The sequence below is a fragment of the Oncorhynchus mykiss genome, chromosome 1, assembly GCF_057628025.1.
Source record: "Oncorhynchus mykiss isolate SJ-2025 chromosome 1, ASM5762802v1, whole genome shotgun sequence".
NCBI lineage: Eukaryota > Metazoa > Chordata > Actinopteri > Salmoniformes > Salmonidae > Oncorhynchus > Oncorhynchus mykiss.
The window spans coordinates 45,478,371-45,505,357 of NC_143022.1; the positions used below are offsets into that span (position 1 = coordinate 45,478,371).

Here is a 26,987-nt window from a genome sequence, read left to right on the forward strand (position 1 = left end):
AGGGTAGGGTGCCGGGGTATTGAAAACAAGGGTAGTGTGCCGGAGTATTGAAAACAAGGGTAGGGTGCCGGAGTATTGAAAACAAGGGTAGGATGCCGGAGTATTGAAAACAAGGGTGCAAATAATTGTTACCCCTATCTTTCTTTAGATTGTTTTAAATTACTTGTTAAACAAAATCTTTTTCTCTGGACAATTGTATTAATATAAAATAATATACGTAATTATTTTTGCATTTAAAAAAGTGTTTTAGTTTTTATTTAACCTTTATTAGCCAGGAAGGGCTCATTGAGATTTCAAATCTCTTTTTCAAGAGCGTCCTAGCCAAGACAGGCAGCACCAAGTCATTACACAATTATAGATAGACAACATGAAAAACTACAAGTAATCTAGTAAAAACCATAGAATTCACAAGAGTATAACAAAATCAAAAACAGCAAATTAAAAACAGACAGGTCAGGGAATCAGCCTCAAAATCCTTCATCAGTGATTTAAAAACACCAATCGGGACAAGTTCTTCCAGTTTAAAAGTATTTTGTGAGGCGTTCCAAGACGATGGTGCAGAGTACATAAAAGCCCTTTTACCAAATTCAATTCGGACATTTGGAACAGTTCGTCCTGCGAACGAAGAGAGTACCCACCACATTTCTGAACAATAAAAATTCCCAAATGAAATGGTAGTAAACCCCAAATGGCTTTGTAAATAAAGGAATACCAGTGACTGAACCTAGAGGGACTAGAGAAGGCCAGCCAACCCTGGTATATAAAGTGCAGTGGTGCGTAGGGGTTTTGCAGTTTAAAATAAATCTCAATGCTCCATGGTAAAGGGTGTCAATTGATCTCAAACACTGAGCAGAAGCATTCATATATAAAATAGTCTAGTAAAGGCATAGATGTAGCTGATACTTGCCTCCTTCTAGCTTCAAAAGAAAAGCAGAAAAGCCTTATTCCTAAAATAAAATCCCAACTTCAGCTTCAATTGTTGTGTAAATTGTTGAATTTGCAATTTAAAAGAGAGGCCGTCATCAATTAAAATTCCAAGTTATTTATATGAGGTTACAGTCTCAATCTCATTGCCCTGTCAGGTAGTAATAGGTGAAAGGTTCAGAGGTCTATTTATTTCATTAGAAAACAGCATTAGTTTAGTTTTGTCAGTGTTGGGGATAAGCTTTAATTGACACAAGGTATGTTGAACAGTATAAAAGCAGTTCTGGAAAGTTCTGGAAAGCTTTTGTGAGAGACGATGCACAACAATAAATAACAGTATCATCAGCATAAAAGTGAAGCTGTGCATTCTGCACATTTTTGCCTAAATTATTTATATAAATAGCGAATAAGAGAGGACCAAGTACAGTGCCCTGAGGCACACCATTACAGACAGACAATTTAACAGACATGAGCCCATGAAATTGAGTGCACTGAGTTCTATCAGACAGATAGTTAACAAACCATGCAACTGCATGCTCTGAAAGACCTACACTCGACAATCTCTGCCACAGTATAGCATGATCAACTGTATCAAAAGCCTTAGAGAGATCAATAAAAAGTGAGAAACAGTGCTGTTTTTTGACAAGGGCTTCAGTGATATCATTTAAAACCTTCATGGCTGCTGTAATTATGCTATGCTTCTTCCTGGAGCCCGACATTGATACATTGATGGTACATTGATACCGCCAATGTATCAATGTACCATCAATGTACATTGATAAAAAGAGTTAGTATATACAGTTGAAGTCGGAATTTTACATACACCTTAGCCAACTACATTTAAACTCAGTTTTTCACAATTCCTGACATTTAATCCCAGTAACAATTCCCTGTCTTAGGTCAGTTAGGATCACCACTTTATTTTAAGAATGTGAAATGATGAGAATGATTTATTTAAGCTTTTATTTCTTTCATCAAATTCCCAATGGGTCAGAAGTTTACATACTCTCAATTAGTATTTGGTAACATTGCCTTTAAATTGTTTAACTTGGGTCAAATGTTTCTGGTAGCCTTCCACAAGCTTCCCACAATAAGTTAAGTGAATTTTTGTCCATTCCTCCTGACAGAGCTGGTTTAACTGAGTCAGGTTTGTAAGGCTCCTTGCTCGCACACACTTTTTCAGTTCTATCCACAACTGTTCTATAGGATTGAGGTCAGGGCTTTGTAATGGCCACTCATATACCTTGACTTTGTTGTCCTTAAGCCATTTTGCCACAATTTTGGAAGTATGCTTGGGGTCATTGTCCATTTGGAAGACCCATTTGCGACCAAGATTTAACTTCCTGACTGATGTCTTGAGACGTTACTTCAATATATCCACATCAATTTCCATCAATTTTGTGAAGTGCACCAGTGCCTCCTGCAGCAAAGCATCTATTTTGTGAAGAGCACCAGTCCCTCCTGTAGCAAAGCACTCCCACAACGTGTTGCTGCCACCCCCTGCTTCACGGTTGGGATGGTGTTCTTCGGCTTGCAAGCCTCCCCCTTTTTCCTCCAAACAGAACTATGGTCATTATGGCCAAACAGTTCTATTTTTGTTTCATCAGATCAGAGGACATTTCTCCAAAAAGTACGATCTTTGTCCCCATGTGCAGTTGCAAACCGTAGTCTGGCTTTTTTATTGCTGTTTTGGAGCAGTGGCTTTTTCCTTGCTGAGCGGCCTTTCCGGATATGTCGATAAAGGACTTGTTTTACTGTGGATATAGATACTTTTGTACCTGTTTCCTTCAGCATCTTCACAAGGTCCTTTGCTGTTGTTCTGGGATTGATTTGCACTTTTCGCACCACAGTACATTCATTTCTAAGAGACAGAATGCGTCTCTTTCCGGAGCAGTATGACGGCTGCGTGGTCCTATGGCGTTTATACTTGCATACTATTGTTTGTACCGATGAACGTGGTACCTTCAGGGGTTTGGAAATTGCTCCCAAGGATGAACCAGACTTGTGGAGGTCTACAATTTATTTTCTGAGGTCTTGGCTGATTTCTTTTGATTTTCCCATGATGTCAAGCAAAGAGGCACTGAGTTTGGAGGTAGGCCTTGAAACACATCCACAGTTACACCTCCGATTGACTCAAATGATGTCAATTAGCCTATCAGAAGCTTCTATAGCCATGCAATAATTTTCTGGAATTTTCCAAGCTGTTTAAAGGCACAGTCAACTTAGTGTATGTAAAGTTCTGAGCTACTGAAATTGTGATACAGTGAATTATAAATGAAATAATCTGTCTGTAAACAATTGTTGGAAAAATGACTTGTGTCATGCACAAAGTAGATGTCCTAACCGACTTGTCAAAATTATAGTTTGTTAACAAGAAATTTGTGGAGTGGTTGAAAAACAAGTTTTAATGACTTCAACCTAAGTGTATGTAAACTTCCGACTTCAACTGTAAAAACTATTTTAGCTGTTCACTCACAAGGGTCTCAAGTATTTTCACCAGGGGTGACAGCTTTGAGATTGGCCTATAATTATTTAGAAGAGTTGAATCTCCCCCTTTTAAAAGGGGTAGGACAAATGCTGATTTCCAGATCTTTGGAATTTCATTACATTCCAGGGTTAGATTGAACAGATATGTAAGTGGCTCAGCTATGAAATCAGCTGCCAGATTTAAAATGCAGGGATCAAGAAGATCAGGACCTGCAGGCTTTCTCTGATCTAAGGATTTTTTTTTTTATGTACTTCCTGTGCTGAGATTATTCTAACTCTCGGAATGTAACAGTGCATTTCTATGGAAGATACAGGTATGTGACAGCCTTTAACCTTTGAATATTAACAATTCCAGTTCCCAACAACTCCACTAGATGGCAGTGAAAGCTCACAGAAATGTCTGAGATGAAATGCCTTTGATAAAAAGCAGTTGTGGGGAGTCTGCAACCACTGGTGTTTCATGGCCAATTTCTGGCACTGTAATAAAGCAAATGATATAATACAATTGAATATATTTTGTTTCCCCCTGTTTGTTCTAATAGTAGATGTAGAAAAGGAAACGTTCCTATGGTTTCCCTTATTTTCCCATGACATTATCTTAACATTTGACATTTTAGTCATTTACAAGACGCTCTTATCCAGTGCAACTTACAGTAGTGCGTGTGCATACATTTTCTGTCATTGCATTATATCCACTCATCTGACTTCATCTGGCCAACGACTTGTTTTCTACTGATAATGTGAAGTTGGCAGTGCAGCCTCAGCGTTGTTTTCCTTTATCCAGGATGTGAATGGTCAATTTGATATAATAGGTTTTTGTCTCACATTATCAGACGTGTTTGCCTGTAAGTGTTTTTCTCCAGCCTAATGGGTAATACGGTTAGGGGTGGGAAATGTCAAGGCCACTCACTCTTTTGTTATGGTACAGTTATTTTTCCGTCTGTAAGGGAGTGCACCAACACACACACACTGCCGTCCTCATTCTGGGAAGACGGGGCATTCCTTTCTCAGGCCTATGGGGAAAACAATGAGGAGGTGGAGGGAAAGAGCTAATTTTAGTGTGTTTGTACAGAAACGTGTGTATGAGTTTGTCTGGACCGGAGGGAAGGGAAAGGGTCCGATGACACACTTCCTGCAGTATTCCCCCCACCTGCCCAAAGAGCTCTCTGTCTGTTTCAGTCCTCACACCCACGTGAACATTCAAGGCCACTGTGTTTTCCAACTCAATGGGGTTGTTTCTTTCAACCAGAAAGCTTCCAAACCCCTCATAAAATTAAGCCGTCAAATCCACTAAGTTGAGGAAAGGGAAATCTCTGATACGAGAGACTTTACTTTCCAAAAGTCCACTGATCCGAGACCAGCCCAAACCCATGCCTGCCCATGCCTGCCTAGCTGGCTCAGTCACAATGCCTGTTTTTTTATTTCCGTGCAACGGCCGGTGCTTCCAGAATTTAGTGTGTCGTTTCACACATGGCTGACTGCGTACTGCCAGACTCTCCAGTCCAGTCCACAGTGGACCTTAAGAAACATAAAGGGAAACGGAGACCACCCCATCCTTCCTGTATAGGCCTACTACTGCTGTCCCCCCAGCTCTCTCTCCAGCTCACCCCAGCACAGAGCGCTCCTTAGGCCCATCCATTGTTCAGCTGGTGGAGAAGGAGGAGGAGGAAAGCGAGGGAGGAAGGTGTATTTCAGGCCACCGTTCATGTGCAGGAAGTGTGGCCTCAGCCCCAGTGTCAGATGTACTTTTCCTGCCTCTCTGGTTCTCTGGCTCTGCATGCCTCATTCTCTCTTTCTCTGACTGCCTGTTCGCCCACCGAACTGTCCCAGTGGTCAGCCCTACCGACCGGACAGCGAGACAGGATGGACTGCCTGGCCAGCGGCTACCGCAGGTCCCAATCGCTGCGCCGCCGCGTCTCCTCGGGTAGGTGACCGTTAGGAGGGGACCTGGTAGTTACAGGAGTAGAACACACCATGCTGTGACACAGTGACACTCACCAAAAGATACAGGGGACCACCAAGGCCATGCGATGACCTTAGTCTCGAACCTTCCGAGGATGAAATTGAATGATTTTGAATAGTGTTCTCTAAAGATAAGGCGTTGACTTTGGATGTTGAAAATGAACCGACGTCGCAAGTATTGGTTTTGGAAACGGAAAGGTAAAGCTATTTCTGTTGTTAAGATGTGGAGAATTTGACTGTGTTACTGTAGGATTGGCGTCGATGGTTGCAGTTAGGCAAATGACCACAGTGGCAGAGGGATGTAGCCTTATCTGTGTATCTGTTTAAGCTGGCTCCATACTGTAGAGTAGACTATATACAATCAAACAGAGTACAGGTATGACATAAGTCAATAAGTGAAAGTGTGTGAGAGAACAAGGGAAGGTGTGCAAATTTTGAATTGAATGTAACAATTTCAACCCTCTTCGTGATCCAGTCTCAAGCCCTCTAGTGTCTCTCCTAAGCCTGGGATCCACACAAACCCTGCCACCCACACAGCCGTCTTAGGAGCATGTCAACCCCTCTCCCCCAGCCCCAATGCCCTCTATCCTGCCCCCCATTAACTGAGATGACATGCAGCTAATCTGTATTCTCTACCAGTGAGAGCTCCATTTTCTGAATGTTATCTTTGGCTGTGCTCCCAGACGTCAGCTGCTCGGTTTATATTACAGCTCACTGACCATATATTTTGTTAAAAGTGACATATTGTGTACCATAAACAGGAGCAAATCATAAGAGGTTACTGAGGGACGGAGAAAGTGATTAGGAGATGTATGCTGCCTCCGAGGGACTAGACATCTAGCTCTGTGTGATTTCATCTCGTAAGTGAAGGGATGTGTATGATTATTTATGTAACTAACAAGTATTTCATCCAATATTACATGACCTTTATATATATATATACTGCAATAGACAACAGCTATAAGACCACAGCTATAGTAGATTCAGTCTCATGGTTGGGATTCATAGCATTGCTGTCAAGGACCAGGACTGGTGTTGTAGAGAGTGAGTGCACTTATAGTTACCAGCCTGGGAAAAAAAGTATGTTTTGTTCTCTGAGTCCTGGGAACCGTCCCCTCTCTCAAGTCCCTGTAACAGCCACTCTGTCCTTTTGGCAAAATCCCTGATGGCCCATTACCCGATTTTGTGTGTGTGTGTGTGTGTGTGTGTGTGTGTGTGTGTGTGTGCGTGTGCGTGTGCGTGTGTGTGTGTGCGTGCGTGCGCGTGTGTGTGTGTTATGGAGAGGAGGGATAACTCTCCCTCTGTTCATAGTAGAAGAGAGGAACGTGTGAAGCATGCGTTCTTTCTGTGGGCCAGCAGGAAGGAAAAGGCTGGGAGCAGCGGGACTTGCTCCTTTCACCACACTCATTGTTACAATGTGGGGAGGGTCACATGAGAGAGGACGGGAAACACTAAACACAGCCTAGATATATGGTTACTAGGATGTGCTATAGGAGGACGGTCTCATTATAATGGATGGAAATTAATAAATGGAACGGAATTAAACATGGTTAAATAAAAAAGAAAAAGGGGTTTCCATATGTTTCATGTGTTTGATACCGTTCCATTTATTCCATTCCAGCCATTAAAATGAGCCCGTCCTCCTTTACTTCCTCCCACCAGCCTAGATCCTATCTGAAGCTTTGCTGTGTGCACTCGTGTTGTTTTGAGCCTATAGCTGCAAAACCTCAGCTTGTCTACCTGTGGCAAACAAGTCTAGTGAGATACTGTAGCGTGACCAATAAAGGTCAATGTTTAGCACTGCAATAGTCTCTCTGAGAGCGGTTGTTATTGTATCTCTGTTGTTCCTGGTATGTCTCTCTCTCTCTCTCTCTCTCTCATCTCTCTGTCTCTCTCTCACTCTCCATTGATCCACAGCATTCCTCCCAGTGTGCCTGAACACTGAAATCATCCTTCGATCACATTACTGAGCACACTAACAGGAGTTGCATGCTCTCACAAACATAACCTCATGGAAATGCACATCTTTTTTCAAACACACACCTGCCGTGGTGGGATTAGTGTGTTTCACTGCTGTTTGTGTGGTTTGTGTGTGTGTGGAGTGGTGTCCGTCAGATGGTGTGAAACAAGGTTTGATTTATTGAGTGTGATGTGGTCTCATGAAAGAGTTGATTGAGGAGTAAGGTTATATGTTTTCTGCATAGAACAGCATTGCAATCAATACTCAGGTCAGCCACCAGGGGGTGGGAGTTTGACAACACCTGAACATCTATTTACTCTTAAGGGGTCTACACAGAATACAGCAAACGGAGCCGACGGAGCGTAGCGCAGTGTCACACTGTCTTTTTCCGTCATGCTGCTTTGTTGACAACTGCAACCAACTCGCACCCCAGGTGTTCAGCCAGTCAATCCAAGCTTATACAGTGGTTTCAAATGCTCTCTGATACTTTAATTGTTTAATCAATTGTGTTTTGGAGATGCGTGCTGTTGTCTGGCAAATTATTATCTTGCCGTTCTTTTGTGGCTTGCTCTTCTCTTTTCTGTGTGACTGGATTGATTTTGACGGGGCTAAATTCTGCCTGCAGAGCAGATTTGGGGCGAGTCGTTCACAGCAGGTCATGCCAACCGGACTATGTGAGATTAGAAGAGCCAATCAATGTGGTCTGGTGCTGTGACATGTGGCAGATGCCATTCATGCCATGCCCTAGTGACAGATGTGCCCTTCTGTCCGTTATGGGGGCAGCAACCATCAGCCATGCAGGCCACATCCAGTGTCTGGATATGTGGGTGTGTGCGTGTTCAACTAAGCGCATATGTGTGTGTGCTGCACCGTACTGTGTGTGTGTGTGTGTGTGTGTGTGTGTGTGTGTGTGTGTGTGTGTACGTGTGCGTGTACGTGTGTGTGTGTGTGTGTGTGTGCATATGTGTGTGTGTGCATATGTGTGTGTATGTGTGTGTGTGCATGCATGCTCACGTGTGTGTGTGTGTCTGTGTGTGTGTGTGTGCGTGTGCATGCTCACATGTGTGTGTGCTTCCCTGTACTGTGTGTGTGCGCATATGTCTGTATTCTGCAATATTTCCTACTGTGACCTTCATCAAGTGGGAGGCAGAGGAAGTGAGAGAGATTACAGGAGAGACCGCCAGGCTGAGATGAGAGAGTGGGAATCTGCATGCAGCCAGGGTGTGTGTACAGTAAGTGATGTGTGTTTAATTAATGGTGTGCGAGTGAGTACGTGTGTGTGTGTGTGTGTGTGTCGCATATCCTCCACTCTTAGAGATGTGGTGGGTAGTGGCTATGCACAAGACTCTGAGAGTGTGCTACACAGCTGGAGGAGAGCCCAGGGGCTGGGGCAGACGGTGGGCAGACGGGGGGAACATTCACTGAATCAGCCATATATCAAAGCCCCAGAGGTTTTTGGTCACGAATGATAAGTAATCACAAGGAGACTTTTCAGTGACGTTCTCGTTGACTGTACTATTCTATAAGCAGTGTTTTACTTATACCAGCAGTATAAGGGAAGATGACTGCAAGGGCTCCGTAGTCACAGAGCAGGAATTGAAATGACCTGTTTCATTCACTGAATTTGAACAACATAATGGCAGCTGGTAAAGAGTTGTGCTTGAGTGTGTGCATGCTTGCGTGTGTGTGTTTCGGAGATACAGTGAGGATCTAGATTAGTCTGAGGGCAGTCGGAAAACGACTGGCGATGTGGCATTTGCCGCAGCACTTTTCAGTCAGGTGTGGTAGCGCCGCATTACATTAGATTTAGTTTAATAAAACACATAGACTCAAAGTGTTAAAAAGAGGGGCCTCATGATTTGTCAACTCGCGCACAATTTGTCAGTCCTTCACATTGGAGTGCTGCTGTAGGCTCTTTGGGTGTCTTGACCAATCAAAATCAGGTAAATCGCAGGTCGCGCCCGGGCACAAAACACATTGCTCAAGGCGCACTCTCCATTTTCTACCGGTATTTATTTAAAAGGCGTGACAACACATCACTCCCGACGGACACAAGCAAACATAACTTCTTATGGCTGGGGGGCAGTATTGAGTAGCTTGGATGAATAAGGTGCCCAGAGTAAACTGCCTGCTACTCAGGCCCAGAAGCTAAGATATGCATATTATTAGTAGATTTGGATAGAAAACACTCTGAAGTTTGTAAAAATGTTTGAATGATGTCTGTGAGTATAACAGAACTCGTATGGCAGGAAAAAACCTGAGAAAAAATCCAACCAGGAAGTGGGAAATCTGAGGTTTGTAGTTTTTCAACTCTTTGCCTATCCAAGATACAGTGTAAATTTGGTCTGATTGCACTTCCTAAGGCTTCCACTAGATGTCAACAGTCTTTCGAACCTTGTTTCAGCTTCTACTGTGAAGGGGGAGCGAATGAGTGTCAGGCCATGAGTTGGTCACGCGCATGGCCGTGAGAGCGAGCTGCGTTCCATTGCATTTCTAAAGACAAAGGAATTGTCCGGTTGGAACATTATTGAAGATTTATGTTAAAAACATCCTAAAGATTGATTCTATACATCGTTTGACATGTTTCTACGAACTGTAATATAACTTTTTGACTGTTTGTCTGGACCTAGTGCTCATGCCTCATGAATTTGGATTTGTGAACTAAACGTGCGAACAAAAAGGGAGTATATGTTACGGTGAGTGAATGAGGACCCAAAAGCGAACTAACTTAAACAGAGCTTCTTTAATAACCAAACATAGGTAGGCTCAGATAGACCGGCAGATTCCGATAGGACAGGACAAGGTTACAGCAAACATGACGATAGTCTGGCTCAGGCATGAAACACAACAAACAAGAATCCGACAAGGACAGGAACAAAAACAGAGAGAGATATAGGGACCTAATCAGAGGGAAAAAGGGAACAGGTGGGAAACGGGGTGAATGGGTAGTTAGGAGGAGACAAGGCACAGCTGGGGGAAAGAGGGGGAGAAAAGGTAACCTAACAACGACCAGCAGAGGGAGACAGGGTGAAGGGAAAGGACAGAAACACACAACATGACAATACATGACAGTACCCCCCCACTCACCGAGCGCCTCCTGGCGCACTCGAGGAGGAAACCTGGCGGCAACGGAGGAAATCCTCGATCAGCGCACGGTCCAGCACGTCCCGAGAGGGAACCCAACTCCTCTCCTCAGGACCGTACCCCTCCCAATCAACGAGGTACTGGTGACCACGGCCCCGAGGACGCATGTCCAAAATCCTGCGGACCCTGTAGATGGGTGCGCCCTCGACAAGGATGGGGGGGGGGGGGGGGAGACGAGCGGGGGCGCGAAGAACGGGCTTAATACAGGAGACATGGAAGACCGGGTGGACGCGACGAAGGTATCGCGGAAGAAGAAGTCGAACTGCGACAGGATTAATGACCCGAGAAATACGGAACGGACCAATTCACTGAATCAGCCATATATCAAAGCCCCAGAGGTTTTTGGTCACGAATGATAAGTAATCACAAGGAGACTTTTCAGTGACGTTCTCGTTGACTGTACTATTCTATAAGCAGTGTTTTACTTATACCAGCAGTATAAGGGAAGATGACTGCAAGGGCTCCGTAGTCACAGAGCAGGAATTGAAATGACCTGTTTCATTCACTGAATTTGAACAACATAATGGCAGCTGGTAAAGAGTTGTGCTTGAGTGTGTGCATGCTTGCGTGTGTGTGTTTCGGAGATACAGTGAGGATCTAGATTAGTCTGAGGGCAGTCGGAAAACGACTGGCGATGTGGCATTTGCCGCAGCACTTTTCAGTCAGGTGTGGTAGCGCCGCATTACATTAGATTTAGTTTAATAAAACACATAGACTCAAAGTGTTAAAAAGAGGGGCCTCATGATTTGTCAACTCGCGCACAATTTGTCAGTCCTTCACATTGGAGTGCTGCTGTAGGCTCTTTGGGTGTCTTGACCAATCAAAATCAGGTAAATCGCAGGTCGCGCCCGGGCACAAAACACATTGCTCAAGGCGCACTCTCCATTTTCTACCGGTATTTATTTAAAAGGCGTGACAACACATCACTCCCGACGGACACAAGCAAACATAACTTCTTATGGCTGGGGGGCAGTATTGAGTAGCTTGGATGAATAAGGTGCCCAGAGTAAACTGCCTGCTACTCAGGCCCAGAAGCTAAGATATGCATATTATTAGTAGATTTGGATAGAAAACACTCTGAAGTTTCTAAAAATGTTTGAATGATGTCTGTGAGTATAACAGAACTCGTATGGCAGGAAAAAACCTGAGAAAAAATCCAACCAGGAAGTGGGAAATCTGAGGTTTGTAGTTTTTCAACTCTTTGCCTATCCAAGATACAGTGTAAATTTGGTCTGATTGCACTTCCTAAGGCTTCCACTAGATGTCAACAGTCTTTCGAACCTTGTTTCAGCTTCTACTGTGAAGGGGGAGCGAATGAGTGTCAGGCCATGAGTTGGTCACGCGCATGGCCGTGAGAGCGAGCTGCGTTCCATTGCATTTCTAAAGACAAAGGAATTGTCCGGTTGGAACATTATTGAAGATTTATGTTAAAAACATCCTAAAGATTGATTCTATACATCGTTTGACATGTTTCTACGAACTGTAATATAACTTTTTGACTGTTTGTCTGGACCTAGTGCTCATGCCTCATGAATTTGGATTTGTGAACTAAACGTGCGAACAAAAAGGGAGTATATGTTACGGTGAGTGAATGAGGACCCAAAAGCGAACTAACTTAAACAGAGCTTCTTTAATAACCAAACATAGGTAGGCTCAGATAGACCGGCAGATTCCGATAGGACAGGACAAGGTTACAGCAAACATGACGATAGTCTGGCTCAGGCATGAAACACAACAAACAAGAATCCGACAAGGACAGGAACAAAAACAGAGAGAGATATAGGGACCTAATCAGAGGGAAAAAGGGAACAGGTGGGAAACGGGGTGAATGGGTAGTTAGGAGGAGACAAGGCACAGCTGGGGGAAAGAGGGGGAGAAAAGGTAACCTAACAACGACCAGCAGAGGGAGACAGGGTGAAGGGAAAGGACAGAAACACACAACATGACAATACATGACAGTACCCCCCCACTCACCGAGCGCCTCCTGGCGCACTCGAGGAGGAAACCTGGCGGCAACGGAGGAAATCCTCGATCAGCGCACGGTCCAGCACGTCCCGAGAGGGAACCCAACTCCTCTCCTCAGGACCGTACCCCTCCCAATCAACGAGGTACTGGTGACCACGGCCCCGAGGACGCATGTCCAAAATCCTGCGGACCCTGTAGATGGGTGCGCCCTCGACAAGGATGGGGGGGGGGGGGGGGAGACGAGCGGGGGCGCGAAGAACGGGCTTAATACAGGAGACATGGAAGACCGGGTGGACGCGACGAAGGTATCGCGGAAGAAGAAGTCGAACTGCGACAGGATTAATGACCCGAGAAATACGGAACGGACCAATTCACTGAATCAGCCATATATCAAAGCCCCAGAGGTTTTTGGTCACGAATGATAAGTAATCACAAGGAGACTTTTCAGTGACGTTCTCGTTGACTGTACTATTCTATAAGCAGTGTTTTACTTATACCAGCAGTATAAGGGAAGATGACTGCAAGGGCTCCGTAGTCACAGAGCAGGAATTGAAATGACCTGTTTCATTCACTGAATTTGAACAACATAATGGCAGCTGGTAAAGAGTTGTGCTTGAGTGTGTGCATGCTTGCGTGTGTGTGTTTCGGAGATACAGTGAGGATCTAGATTAGTCTGAGGGCAGTCGGAAAACGACTGGCGATGTGGCATTTGCCGCAGCACTTTTCAGTCAGGTGTGGTAGCGCCGCATTACATTAGATTTAGTTTAATAAAACACATAGACTCAAAGTGTTAAAAAGAGGGGCCTCATGATTTGTCAACTCGCGCACAATTTGTCAGTCCTTCACATTGGAGTGCTGCTGTAGGCTCTTTGGGTGTCTTGACCAATCAAAATCAGGTAAATCGCAGGTCGCGCCCGGGCACAAAACACATTGCTCAAGGCGCACTCTCCATTTTCTACCGGTATTTATTTAAAAGGCGTGACAACACATCACTCCCGACGGACACAAGCAAACATAACTTCTTATGGCTGGGGGGCAGTATTGAGTAGCTTGGATGAATAAGGTGCCCAGAGTAAACTGCCTGCTACTCAGGCCCAGAAGCTAAGATATGCATATTATTAGTAGATTTGGATAGAAAACACTCTGAAGTTTCTAAAAATGTTTGAATGATGTCTGTGAGTATAACAGAACTCGTATGGCAGGAAAAAACCTGAGAAAAAATCCAACCAGGAAGTGGGAAATCTGAGGTTTGTAGTTTTTCAACTCTTTGCCTATCCAAGATACAGTGTAAATTTGGTCTGATTGCACTTCCTAAGGCTTCCACTAGATGTCAACAGTCTTTCGAACCTTGTTTCAGCTTCTACTGTGAAGGGGGAGCGAATGAGTGTCAGGCCATGAGTTGGTCACGCGCATGGCCGTGAGAGCGAGCTGCGTTCCATTGCATTTCTAAAGACAAAGGAATTGTCCGGTTGGAACATTATTGAAGATTTATGTTAAAAACATCCTAAAGATTGATTCTATACATCGTTTGACATGTTTCTACGAACTGTAATATAACTTTTTGACTGTTTGTCTGGACCTAGTGCTCATGCCTCATGAATTTGGATTTGTGAACTAAACGTGCGAACAAAAAGGGAGTATATGTTACGGTGAGTGAATGAGGACCCAAAAGCGAACTAACTTAAACAGAGCTTCTTTAATAACCAAACATAGGTAGGCTCAGATAGACCGGCAGATTCCGATAGGACAGGACAAGGTTACAGCAAACATGACGATAGTCTGGCTCAGGCATGAAACACAACAAACAAGAATCCGACAAGGACAGGAACAAAAACAGAGAGAGATATAGGGACCTAATCAGAGGGAAAAAGGGAACAGGTGGGAAACGGGGTGAATGGGTAGTTAGGAGGAGACAAGGCACAGCTGGGGGAAAGAGGGGGAGAAAAGGTAACCTAACAACGACCAGCAGAGGGAGACAGGGTGAAGGGAAAGGACAGAAACACACAACATGACAATACATGACAGTACCCCCCCACTCACCGAGCGCCTCCTGGCGCACTCGAGGAGGAAACCTGGCGGCAACGGAGGAAATCCTCGATCAGCGCACGGTCCAGCACGTCCCGAGAGGGAACCCAACTCCTCTCCTCAGGACCGTACCCCTCCCAATCAACGAGGTACTGGTGACCACGGCCCCGAGGACGCATGTCCAAAATCCTGCGGACCCTGTAGATGGGTGCGCCCTCGACAAGGATGGGGGGGGGGGGGGGGGAGACGAGCGGGGGCGCGAAGAACGGGCTTAATACAGGAGACATGGAAGACCGGGTGGACGCGACGAAGGTATCGCGGAAGAAGAAGTCGAACTGCGACAGGATTAATGACCCGAGAAATACGGAACGGACCAATTCACTGAATCAGCCATATATCAAAGCCCCAGAGGTTTTTGGTCACGAATGATAAGTAATCACAAGGAGACTTTTCAGTGACGTTCTCGTTGACTGTACTATTCTATAAGCAGTGTTTTACTTATACCAGCAGTATAAGGGAAGATGACTGCAAGGGCTCCGTAGTCACAGAGCAGGAATTGAAATGACCTGTTTCATTCACTGAATTTGAACAACATAATGGCAGCTGGTAAAGAGTTGTGCTTGAGTGTGTGCATGCTTGCGTGTGTGTGTTTCGGAGATACAGTGAGGATCTAGATTAGTCTGAGGGCAGTCGGAAAACGACTGGCGATGTGGCATTTGCCGCAGCACTTTTCAGTCAGGTGTGGTAGCGCCGCATTACATTAGATTTAGTTTAATAAAACACATAGACTCAAAGTGTTAAAAAGAGGGGCCTCATGATTTGTCAACTCGCGCACAATTTGTCAGTCCTTCACATTGGAGTGCTGCTGTAGGCTCTTTGGGTGTCTTGACCAATCAAAATCAGGTAAATCGCAGGTCGCGCCCGGGCACAAAACACATTGCTCAAGGCGCACTCTCCATTTTCTACCGGTATTTATTTAAAAGGCGTGACAACACATCACTCCCGACGGACACAAGCAAACATAACTTCTTATGGCTGGGGGGCAGTATTGAGTAGCTTGGATGAATAAGGTGCCCAGAGTAAACTGCCTGCTACTCAGGCCCAGAAGCTAAGATATGCATATTATTAGTAGATTTGGATAGAAAACACTCTGAAGTTTCTAAAAATGTTTGAATGATGTCTGTGAGTATAACAGAACTCGTATGGCAGGAAAAAACCTGAGAAAAAATCCAACCAGGAAGTGGGAAATCTGAGGTTTGTAGTTTTTCAACTCTTTGCCTATCCAAGATACAGTGTAAATTTGGTCTGATTGCACTTCCTAAGGCTTCCACTAGATGTCAACAGTCTTTCGAACCTTGTTTCAGCTTCTACTGTGAAGGGGGAGCGAATGAGTGTCAGGCCATGAGTTGGTCACGCGCATGGCCGTGAGAGCGAGCTGCGTTCCATTGCATTTCTAAAGACAAAGGAATTGTCCGGTTGGAACATTATTGAAGATTTATGTTAAAAACATCCTAAAGATTGATTCTATACATCGTTTGACATGTTTCTACGAACTGTAATATAACTTTTTGACTGTTTGTCTGGACCTAGTGCTCATGCCTCATGAATTTGGATTTGTGAACTAAACGTGCGAACAAAAAGGGAGTATATGTTACGGTGAGTGAATGAGGACCCAAAAGCGAACTAACTTAAACAGAGCTTCTTTAATAACCAAACATAGGTAGGCTCAGATAGACCGGCAGATTCCGATAGGACAGGACAAGGTTACAGCAAACATGACGATAGTCTGGCTCAGGCATGAAACACAACAAACAAGAATCCGACAAGGACAGGAACAAAAACAGAGAGAGATATAGGGACCTAATCAGAGGGAAAAAGGGAACAGGTGGGAAACGGGGTGAATGGGTAGTTAGGAGGAGACAAGGCACAGCTGGGGGAAAGAGGGGGAGAAAAGGTAACCTAACAACGACCAGCAGAGGGAGACAGGGTGAAGGGAAAGGACAGAAACACACAACATGACAATACATGACAGTACCCCCCCACTCACCGAGCGCCTCCTGGCGCACTCGAGGAGGAAACCTGGCGGCAACGGAGGAAATCCTCGATCAGCGCACGGTCCAGCACGTCCCGAGAGGGAACCCAACTCCTCTCCTCAGGACCGTACCCCTCCCAATCAACGAGGTACTGGTGACCACGGCCCCGAGGACGCATGTCCAAAATCCTGCGGACCCTGTAGATGGGTGCGCCCTCGACAAGGATGGGGGGGGGGGGGGGGAGACGAGCGGGGGCGCGAAGAACGGGCTTAATACAGGAGACATGGAAGACCGGGTGGACGCGACGAAGGTATCGCGGAAGAAGAAGTCGAACTGCGACAGGATTAATGACCCGAGAAATACGGAACGGACCAATGAACCGCGGGGTCAACTTGCGAGAAGCCGTCTTAAGGGGAAGGTTCTGAGTGGAGAGCCAAACTCTCTGACCGCGACAATATCTAGGACTCTTAGTTCTACGCTTATTAGCAGCCCTCACAGTCTGCGTCCTATAACGGCAAAGTGCAGACCTGACCCTCTTCCAGGTGCGCTCGCAACGTTGGACAAAAGCCTGAGCGGAGGGGACGCTGGACTCGGCGAACTGAGATGAGAACAGCGGAGGCTGGTACCCGAGGATACTCTGAAAAGGAGATAGCCCGGTCGCAGACGAAGGAAGCGAGTTGTGGGCGTATTCTGCCCAGGGGAGCTGTTCTGACCAAGACGCAGGGTTGCGAAAAGAAAGACTGCGTAAGATGCGACCAATAGTCTGATTGGCCCGTTCTGCTTGACCGTTAGACTGGGGGTGAAAGCCGGAAGAGAGACTGACGGAAGCCCCAATCAAACGGCAAAACTCCCTCCAAAATTGAGACGTGAATTGCGGACCTCTGTCCGAAACGACGTCTGACGGAAGGCCATGAATTCTGAAAACATTCTCGATGATGATTTGTGCCGTCTCTTTAGCAGAAGGAAGCTTAGCAAGGGGAATGAAATGAGCCGCCTTAGAGAACCTATCGACAACCGTAAGAATAACAGTCTTCCCCGCTGACGAAGGCAGTCCGGTGACAAAATCTAAGGCGATGTGAGACCACGGTCGAGAGGGAATGGGAAGCGGCCTGAGACGGCCGGCAGGAGGGGAGTTACCGGACTTAGTCTGCGCGCAGACCGAACAAGCAGCCACGAAACGACGCGTGTCATGCTCCCGGGTGGGCCACCAAAAACGCTGGCGAATGGAAGCAAGCGTACCCCGAACGCCAGGGTGGCCGGCTAACTTGGCAGAGTGAGCCCACTGAAGAACGGCCAGACGAGTAGGAACGGGAACGAAAAGAAGGTTCCTAGGACAAGCGCGCGGCGACGGAGTGTGAGTGAGCGCTTGCTTTACCTGCCTCTCAATTCCCCAGACAGTCAACCCGACAACACGCCCCTCAGGGAGAATCCCCTCGGGGTCAGTGGAGGCTACTGAAGAACTGAAGAGACGAGATAAAGCATCAGGCTTGGTGTTCTTAGAGCCCGGACGATAAGAAATCACGAACTCGAAACGAGCGAAAAACAGCGCCCAACGCGCCTGACGCGCATTAAGTCGTTTGGCAGAACGGATGTACTCAAGGTTCCTATGGTCAGTCCAAACGACAAAAGGAACGGTCGCCCCCTCCAACCACTGTCGCCATTCGCCTAGGGCTAACCGGATGGCGAGCAGTTCGCGGTTTCCCACATCATAGTTACGTTCCGACGGGGACAGGCGATGAGAAAAATACGAGCATGGGTGGACCTTGTCGTCAGAGAGGGAGCGCTGAGAAAGAATGGCTCCCACGCCCACCTCTGACGCGTCAACCTCGACAATGAACTGTCTAGAGACGTCAGGTGTAACAAGGATAGGAGCGGATGTAAAACGATTCTTGAGGAGATCAAAAGCTCCCTGGGCGGAAACGGACCACTTAAAGCACGTCTTGACAGAAGTAAGGGCTGTGAGAGGAGCTGCCACCTGACCGAAATTACGGATGAAACGACGATAGAAGTTCGCGAAGCCGAGAAAGCGCTGCAGCTCGACGCGTGACTTAGGGGCGGGCCAATCAATGACAGCTTGGACCTTAGCGGGATCCATCTTAATGCCTTCAGCGGAAATAACAGAACCGAGAAATGTGACGGAGGGGGCATGAAAAGTGCACTTCTCAGCCTTCACAAAAAGACAATTCTCTAAAAGGCGCTGGAGGACACGTCGAACGTGCTGAAGATGAATCTGGAGTGACGGTGAAAAAATCAGGATATCGTCAAGGTAAACGAAAACAAAGATGTTCAGCATGTCTCTCAGGACATCATTGACTAATGCCTGAAAGACAGCTGGAGCGTTAGCGAGGCCGAAAGGAAGAACCCGGTATTCAAAGTGCCCTAACGGAGTGTTAAACGCCGTCTTCCACTCGTCCCCCTCCCTGATGCGCACGAGATGGTAAGCGTTACGAAGGTCCAACTTAGTGAAAAACCTGGCTCCCTGCAGGATCTCGAAGGCTGAGGACATAAGAGGAAGCGGATAACGATTCTTAACTGTTATGTCATTCAGCCCTCGATAATCTATGCAGGGGCGCAGAGACCCGTCCTTCTTCTTGACAAAAAAAAACCCCGCTCCGGCGGGAGAGGAGGAGGGGACTATGGTACCGGCGTCAAGAGCTACAGACAAATAATCCTCGAGAGCCTTACGTTCGGGAGCCGACAGAGAGTATAGTCTACCCCGGGGGGGAGTGGTTCCCGGAAGGAGATCAATACTACAATCATACGACCGGTGTGGAGGAAGAGAGGTGGCCCTGGACCGACTGAACACCGTGCGCAGATCGTGATATTCCTCCGGCACCCCTGTCAAATCACCAGGCTCCTCCTGTGAAGAAGAGACAGAGGAAACAGGAGGGATAGCAGACATTAAACATTTCACATGACAAGAGACGTTCCAGGAGAGGATAGAATTACTAGACCAATTAATTGGAAGGATTATGACAAACTAGCCAGGGATGGCCCAAAACAACAGGTGTAAAAGGTGAACGAAAAATCAAAAAAGAAATGGTTTCGCTATGATTACCAGAAACAGTGAGGGTTAAAGGTAGCGTCTTACGCTGAATCCTGGGGAGAGGACTACCATCCAGGGCGAACAAGGCCGTGGACTCCCTTAACTGTCTGAGAGGAATGTCATGTTCCCGAGCCCAGGTCTCGTCCATAAAACAGCCCTCCGCCCCAGAGTCTATTAAGGCACTGCAGGAAGCTGACGAACCGGTCCAGCGTAGATGGACCGACAAGGTAGTGCAGGATCTTGAAGGAGAGACAGGAGTAGTAGCGCTCACCAGTAGCCCTCCGCTTACTGATGAGCTCTGGCTTTTACTGGACATGAAGTGACAAAATGACCAGCAGAACCGCAATAGAGACAGAGGCGGTTGGTGATTCTCCGTTCCCTCTCCTTAGTCGAGATGCGGATACCTCCCAGCTGCATAGGCTCAGCTCCCGAGCCGGCAGAGGAAGATGGTAGTGATGCGGAGAGGGGGGCAACGGAGAACGCGAGCTCCTTTCCACGAGCTCGGTGACGAAGATCAACCCGTCGCTCAATGCGAATAGCGAGTTCAATCAAGGAATCCACGCTGGAAGGAACCTCCCGGGAGAGAATCTCATCCTTTACCTCTGCGCGGAGACCCTCCAGAAGACGAGCGAGCAAAGCCGGCTCGTTCCAGCCACTGGAGGCAGCAAGAGTGCGAAACTCAATAGAGTAGTCTGTTATGGATCGATTGCCTTGACATAGGGAAGACAGGGCCCTGGAAGCCTCCTCCCCAAAAACAGATCGATCAAAAACCCGTATCATCTCCTCCTTAAAGTCCTGATACTGGTTAGTACACTCAGCCCTTGCCTCCCAGATTGCCGTGCCCCACTCACGAGCCCGTCCAGTAAGGAGAGATATGACGTAGGCGACACGAGCAGTGCTCCTGGCGTAAGTGTTGGGCTGGAGAGAAAACACAATATCACACTGGGTGAGGAACGAGCGGCATTCAGTGGGCTCCCCAGAGTAACACGGCGGGTTATTGATTCTGGGCTCCGGAGATTCGAAAGCCCTGGAAGTGGCCGGTGGATCGAGGCGGAGATGGTGAACCTGTTCTGTGAGGTTGGAGACTTGGGTGGCCAGGGTCTCAACGGCATGTCGAGCAGCAGACAATTCCTGCTTGTGTCTGCCTAGCATCGCTCCCTGGATCTCGACGGCTGAGTGGAGAGGATCCGAAGTCGCTGGGTCCATTCTTGGTCGGATTCTTCTGTTACGGTGAGTGAATGAGGACCCAAAAGCGAACTAACTTAAACAGAGCTTCTTTAATAACCAAACATAGGTAGGCTCAGATAGACCGGCAGATTCCGACAGGACAGGACAAGGTTACAGCAAACATGACGATAGTCTGGCTCAGGCATGAAACACAACAAACAAGAATCCGACAAGGACAGGAACAAAAACAGAGAGAGATATAGGGACCTAATCAGAGGGAAAAAGGGAACAGGTGGGAAACGGGGTGAATGGGTAGTTAGGAGGAGACAAGGCACAGCTGGGGGAAAGAGGGGGAGAAAAGGTAACCTAACAACGACCAGCAGAGGGAGACAGGGTGAAGGGAAAGGACAGAAACACACAACATGACAATACATGACAGTATATGGACATAAATGATGGACTTTATCGAACAAAACAAACATTTATTGTGGAACTGGGATTCCTGGGAGTGCATTCTGATGTAGATCATCAAAGGTAAGTGAATATTTATAATGCTATTTCTGACTTCTGTTGACTCCACAACATGGCAGGTATCTGTATGGCTTGTTCTGGTGCCTGAGCGCTGTACTCAGATTATTGCATGGTGTGCTTTTTCCGTAAAGCTTTTTTGAAATCTGACACAGCGGTTGCATTAAGGAGTAGTTTATCTATAATTCCATGCATAACACTTGTATCTTTTATCAATGTTTATTATGAGTTTTTCTGTAAATTGAAGTGGATCTCTGCAAAATCACTGGATGTTTTGGAAGCAAAACTGAACATAACGCGCCTATGTAAACTGAGATTTTTGGATATAAATATGAACTTTATCGAACTAAACATATATGTGTTGTGTAACATGAAGTCCTATGAGTGTCATCTGATGAATATCATCAAAGGTTAGTGATTAATTTTATCTCTATTTCTGCTTTTTGTGACTCCTCTCTTTGGCTATAAAAATGGCTGTGTTTTTCTGTGACTAACCTAACATAAACGCATAATCGTCGTAAAGCCTTTTTGAAATCGGACACTGTGGTGGGATTAACAACAAGTTTATCTTTAAAATGGTGTATAATACTTGTATGTTTGAGGAATTTTAATTATGAGATTTCTGTTGTTTGAATTTGGCGCCCTGCACTTTCACTGGCTGTTGTCATATCGATCCCGTTGACGGGATTTGAGCCGTAAGAAGTTTTAAATAAAATAAAATCAAAGTTTGTCACGTGTGCCGAATGTTGCTCTCGATGTTGCAGCTGTAGAACCTTTTGAGGATCTCAGGACCCATGCCAAATCTTTTTAGTTTCCTGAGGGGGAATAGGCGTTTGTCGTGCCCTCTTCACGACTGACTTGGTGTGCTTGGACCATTCTAGTTTGTTGGTGATGTGGACACCAAGGAACTTGGAGCTCTCAACCTGCTCCACTACAGCCCCGTCGAAGAGAATGGGGGCGTACTCGGTCCTCCTTTTCCTGTAGTCCACAATCATCTCCTTAGTCTTGGTTACGTTGAGGGATAGGTTGTTATTCTGGCACAAACCCAGCCAGGTCTCTCCTCCTCCCTATAGGCTGTCTCGTCATTGTCGGTGATCAGGCCTGCCAGTGTTGTGTCATCTGCAAACTTAATGATGATGTAGGAGTCGTGCCTGGCCATGCAGTCGTGGGTGAACAAGGAGTACAGGAGGGAACTGAGCACGCACCCCTGGGGGGCTCCGGTGTTGAGGATCAGCGTGCAGATGTGTTGCTACCTACCCTCACGACCTGGGGGTGGCCCGTCAGGAAGTCCAGGATCCAGTTGCAGAGGGAGGTGTTTAGTCCCGAAGGTCCTTAGCTTAGTGATGAGCTTTGAGGGTAATATGGTGTTGAACCCTGAGCTGTAGTCAATGAATAGCATTCTCACGTAGGTGTTCCTTTTGTCCAGGTGGGAAAGGGCAGTGTGGAGTGCAATAGAGATTGCATTATCTGTGGATCTCTTTGGGCAGTATGCAAATTGGAGTGGGTCTAGGGTTTCTGGGATAATGGTGTTGATGTAAGCCATGACCAGCCTATCAAATGTAGCAGCCTATACACCTAAACATTAGCGATCTGACACAAAGTATTGCATGGGAAACAAGAGCCTTTTTCAGTCTGATCAATTGTAGGCTACTAACAACAGCAGCTGCATAGTCTAGCCTACTATGCTCTCTGTCCCTCTGTCCAGGGTAAACAAAGCAGTAACCTTGTGTATTTACAGCCCATTTGTTTGTGGGAATATGTGAATAGGATCAAATTTGGTTTATATTCAAAATTGGGCCGACTAGGCTACCTAGACTTTATCAATCAGCCCTATTGTGTGGGAGGAGGGGAAGGGCCAGAGAGTGGGGAGGAAATGATTAACTGGAATTAATCAGTAAACACAACAGCTGACATAGACTGTGAGTTATTTTTTCACTAGGCCTACAGTTACATAGGGCAGGAGTACACGATGCAAACCAGCTTAAAGAGAGCTCAGACCTGTAAGGTTCATTGTCCAATCATGTTGCTTTCTCTGTGTCTGTGTATAGGAAACCCCCCTAGTCCTTTTAAAAATAGAATTCATATGAAAAGTACAATGTTGCTGCAGTTTGACAGGGTTTTCATCCTCCCCAAGGCCAGGAGTTTTTCCAGGAGTTTGTTTAAACCATGTGACCTGATTAGAAAAACTCTGGTCCCATCATAGCCCGTTTTACCTTGTCGGGTTACCAGATCAGGAAAAACTATGGGCCCCAGAATTTCTCTTCCGCCACACCACTCTGGGACCTGTGGCGCCAACTGCAAACAGGAAGGATGATCTTATTTACAAGCAAGCAGTGAGTGTGTGAGTACTGTATGTGCTTGTGTGTGTGTGAGTGAGTGCCTGTGTTTGCGTGCCAGTGTGTGCCAGTGTGTGTGTTTGCATGCCTGTGTGTACATGAGTGCGTGCGTCTGTGTGTGTGCCAGTGTGTGCGTTTAATTGAATTTCATGCCTGTACTATACGGTGTGTGTACGTGCACTACAATTCAGAACAGCTATGGAGAGTGAATGTTAAAGCAAACCCATCACTCACTGTCCGAATATCAATAGTGCTGTGAAATGCCACCGTGGCGACTAAGCGCCACCTTGACAATAATCAATGAAAATGTCACCTCAGGGGAACCATTCGGTTGGTTGACATAATAGTTAAATAGGAAGCCAGATGCTCAAAGTAATTTCCATGTGAAACGATGAACTCCCCAGGTGTACTTCTAGAGTCTGCTGGTCCACTATGTCTTCGGTGAAATGCCAGACTCAATGTTTTATTATTACTACGTAACTTCAACAACTTGATGTTTCAGCCGCACTGAAATTAAGTCCACCTTCAACTGAAACGGTAGAAACGGAACAGAAAGTGAAATTGGCTCACTGGTTATTTTTATGCATTGCTAACGTAGTGCAGTATTTCATCCATTCCACCCTTGAGTTCAGAGAGCTGGAAATCGTGTGGTTTTACATACAGATGCTGCCAGATCTTATGTGAGTCCATTGAGCCGTGAGGCAGCATGAGCAGAAAAGGCTAGTCCCTCCAATCTACCCCAGTCTCTTTAATGACTCCCATCTCTATTAGACACACTCCTAATGTCTGTAATAGAGGGGTGTTTTACGACCTCCACACACACACTAAGCCAGGCACATGGTCCCTCTTGTCTCTGTGACTGCAGGCCTGTGACCCTTAGAGCAGTGACCTGGAGGCAATCATGGCTCTGTAGTAAAACCAGTAAGACTGTAACAGAGTAGCTGTCCACTCTCAGGTCTGGCATATGTACACACACACACACACACACACACACACACACACACACACACACACACACACACATGCTCACAAATTCAGACTCACATGTCACACACACACATTTCTTTGTGTGAGGCAGTGGGGATGTTGGCGTCACGACGTGGTTACTGGTCTCTGAGGTTTGATGGGACCCTTCCTGTCACTAATGGCACTGTGCCTTAACGAGGTGTGATGCCTGGCCGGGAGGGAGGCATGGTGGCTTGGCCCTGAGGGTGCCCCTGGATAGTGACTGCTCTGTTGTCTGGTTCTCTCTCTGTCAGTCAGGAAGCATGGTGACCGGACCTCTGGAGAGAGAGGTTAACAATGATGGGACTATGAGGAGAGAGGACTATCAGCCCCAGGCACACTGTCTGACTGGGGGAAGTAGACTGGAGGGGAGATGGAGAGGAGAGGAGAAGGCCTGCAGAGAGAGGGATGAGATGAAAGAGAGGAGCAGAGGAAGAAGGAGCCCATTGGGCAAAAACTGGTTGAATCAACATTGTTTCCACGTCATTTTAACCTAAATCCAATGACATGGTGACATTTGTTGTTCATTTCGCGTGGAATATAGGTTAGTTGACAAAAGCCCAGTGGGAGGTCAGTTCAGGAGTGTCGAGCGTGCCACGCTGAATTAGAGCAGACATGATCAGAATGATTCCCCTAAATGGCCATCGTGTGTGCAAGCATTCCTGTGTGTGTGTGTCTGTCGTGAAAACTGAGTAACACTTGGTCATCCTATAGGTCATGTTCTCAGGCCAGTGTGAGTTCACAACAGAGCACGTATGACAACACTTTCCCCCTACCTCTTACTCACCATATCAAACCAGTGGCTCTCTGTTCAACCACAAACATACCTCTCTATACTCTGATGACAAATGGGGGTGTGACCTTATTCAGTGTATGGTTGTGACATAGGAGCATTTGGCTCTAATGCCATAGGAATGGAGTAGGTGGAATTCAATCTCTTCATCACACACCACTCTGACTCATCTGCATTCAAAGGGTGGTGGGGGCACTGGAGTTATTGACCCACCCCCGAGCCTACTGTCACATGACCACTGCATTGGTGGGAATGGAATAAAAACACAGACAATTGACTGAGACACGTGGAACATCATTTTAAACAAAATCTTAATGATTGCTAGAAAATCTGATTCAGGAGCTGCGCCTTCATTGACTGAATTTTTTAAAGTCATCACCCACCTCATCCATCTATCCCTCCCTCGGCCTCTCTCTCTTTCTCTACCTCTCTCTGGCTCCCCTCTCTCATCCTCTCTATCACCGTCACCCTCCCTCTCTCCTTGGAGGGGGAGTAATTGTGTGAGGGTCAGCACCTGACAGCCGCGGCCAGTAGCAGCAGCAGCGACAGCAGATGAGAGCCATTGGCTTCCTCCCCACTCTCTGGCCCTTCCCCTCCTCCCACACAATAGGGCTGATTGTCTGCGCGACACACACCCACACACATATACACACAGAAGGGGTCTTACTGTGTGGGTAACGCTCCCCGGCCATATGCCCCGTCACCGTTGGAATGTGATTATCTACACAAGCTACGGATTGGAAACACACAGAGAAGAGACAGAGAGGAGAAAGGAGGGAGAGGTACGTTGAAGTTATAGTAAGTAAGAGAGCGTGTGAGAGAGAGAAAAGCAGGACGAGAGAGAGAGAGAGAGAGAGAGAGAGGGAGGGGAGGGGAGGGTGAAAAGGCGATGTAGACGGAGAGAGAAGGGAGGATGGGGCGAAAGCAGCAAGGCAGTAGTTTAGCGCGAACCCTGACCCTGCCTGTGTGCCTCTGTGAGGGCGAGAGGAACGGAGAGAGGGAGAGGTCGATTTTTCCTCATCATTCTGGCTTAAGTGTAACAAGGAGAAGGATATCCTATCTCTGTGGATGGTAGCTGTTGACTCTGACACACAGACCCATGCTGGACTAACGGAAGCCTTGTCTCAGGTCAGTGGGTTTTTCTCTGGTAGACGGACTGGACTTAAGCTCTCTGGTACACTGTAGCCACCGAGGGCACAACGCTGTGTTCACAGCTGTATTATACAGACAGGGGTGTTTATCACTGGTCCCAGAGCAGCGAGAGGAGCAGTCTACTGCTACTGAATACTGAATACTGGGGTAAAATGTGGGGTTGTTGTTAGTCTGGTGACACACAGAGCTGATGTTCAGTATTCCGAGTAGACTGTCGGTTACACAAAGGGAGGAACACCTCACAAACGAGGGACCTTACACCACAGGATGTGCCTAAGATAGCATGATAAGTATAGCAGGGAGTGTGAGGGGTGTTTGTGTGTGTGTGGCTGTGGCTGTGGCTGTGGCTGTGCCTGGGGGTAGGAGGGGTATTAAGATGCAAGCAGGCTTTGTTTGTTGGCTGAGCCCCAGTGCTGCAGCCTCTCTTAGTAGTACACATGCAAAACACACACACACTTGC

At 46.6% G+C, this 26,987-nt stretch overlaps 1 protein-coding gene across 6 annotated transcripts in view; it reads left to right on the forward strand.

Moving 5' to 3' along the window:
* fgd4a (FYVE, RhoGEF and PH domain containing 4a) overlaps positions 1-26,987 on the forward strand; it is a 115,149-nt gene that overhangs the window by 12,973 nt on the left and 75,189 nt on the right. The window contains exon 1 of one of the 6 annotated variants that reach the window (XM_021601950.3): positions 4,989-5,571. The exons of 1 other annotated variant lie outside the window; for it this stretch is intronic. In XM_021601950.3, the coding sequence (XP_021457625.1) occupies positions 5,523-5,571 (49 nt within the window). In that variant the 5' untranslated portion in view covers positions 4,989-5,522. Of the gene's footprint in view, positions 1-4,988; positions 5,572-25,900; positions 26,504-26,987 lie in introns of those variants that run through there. 4 more of the 6 variants (XM_021601923.3, XM_090231719.1, XM_021601984.3 and 1 more) reach the window with 4 other exon arrangements.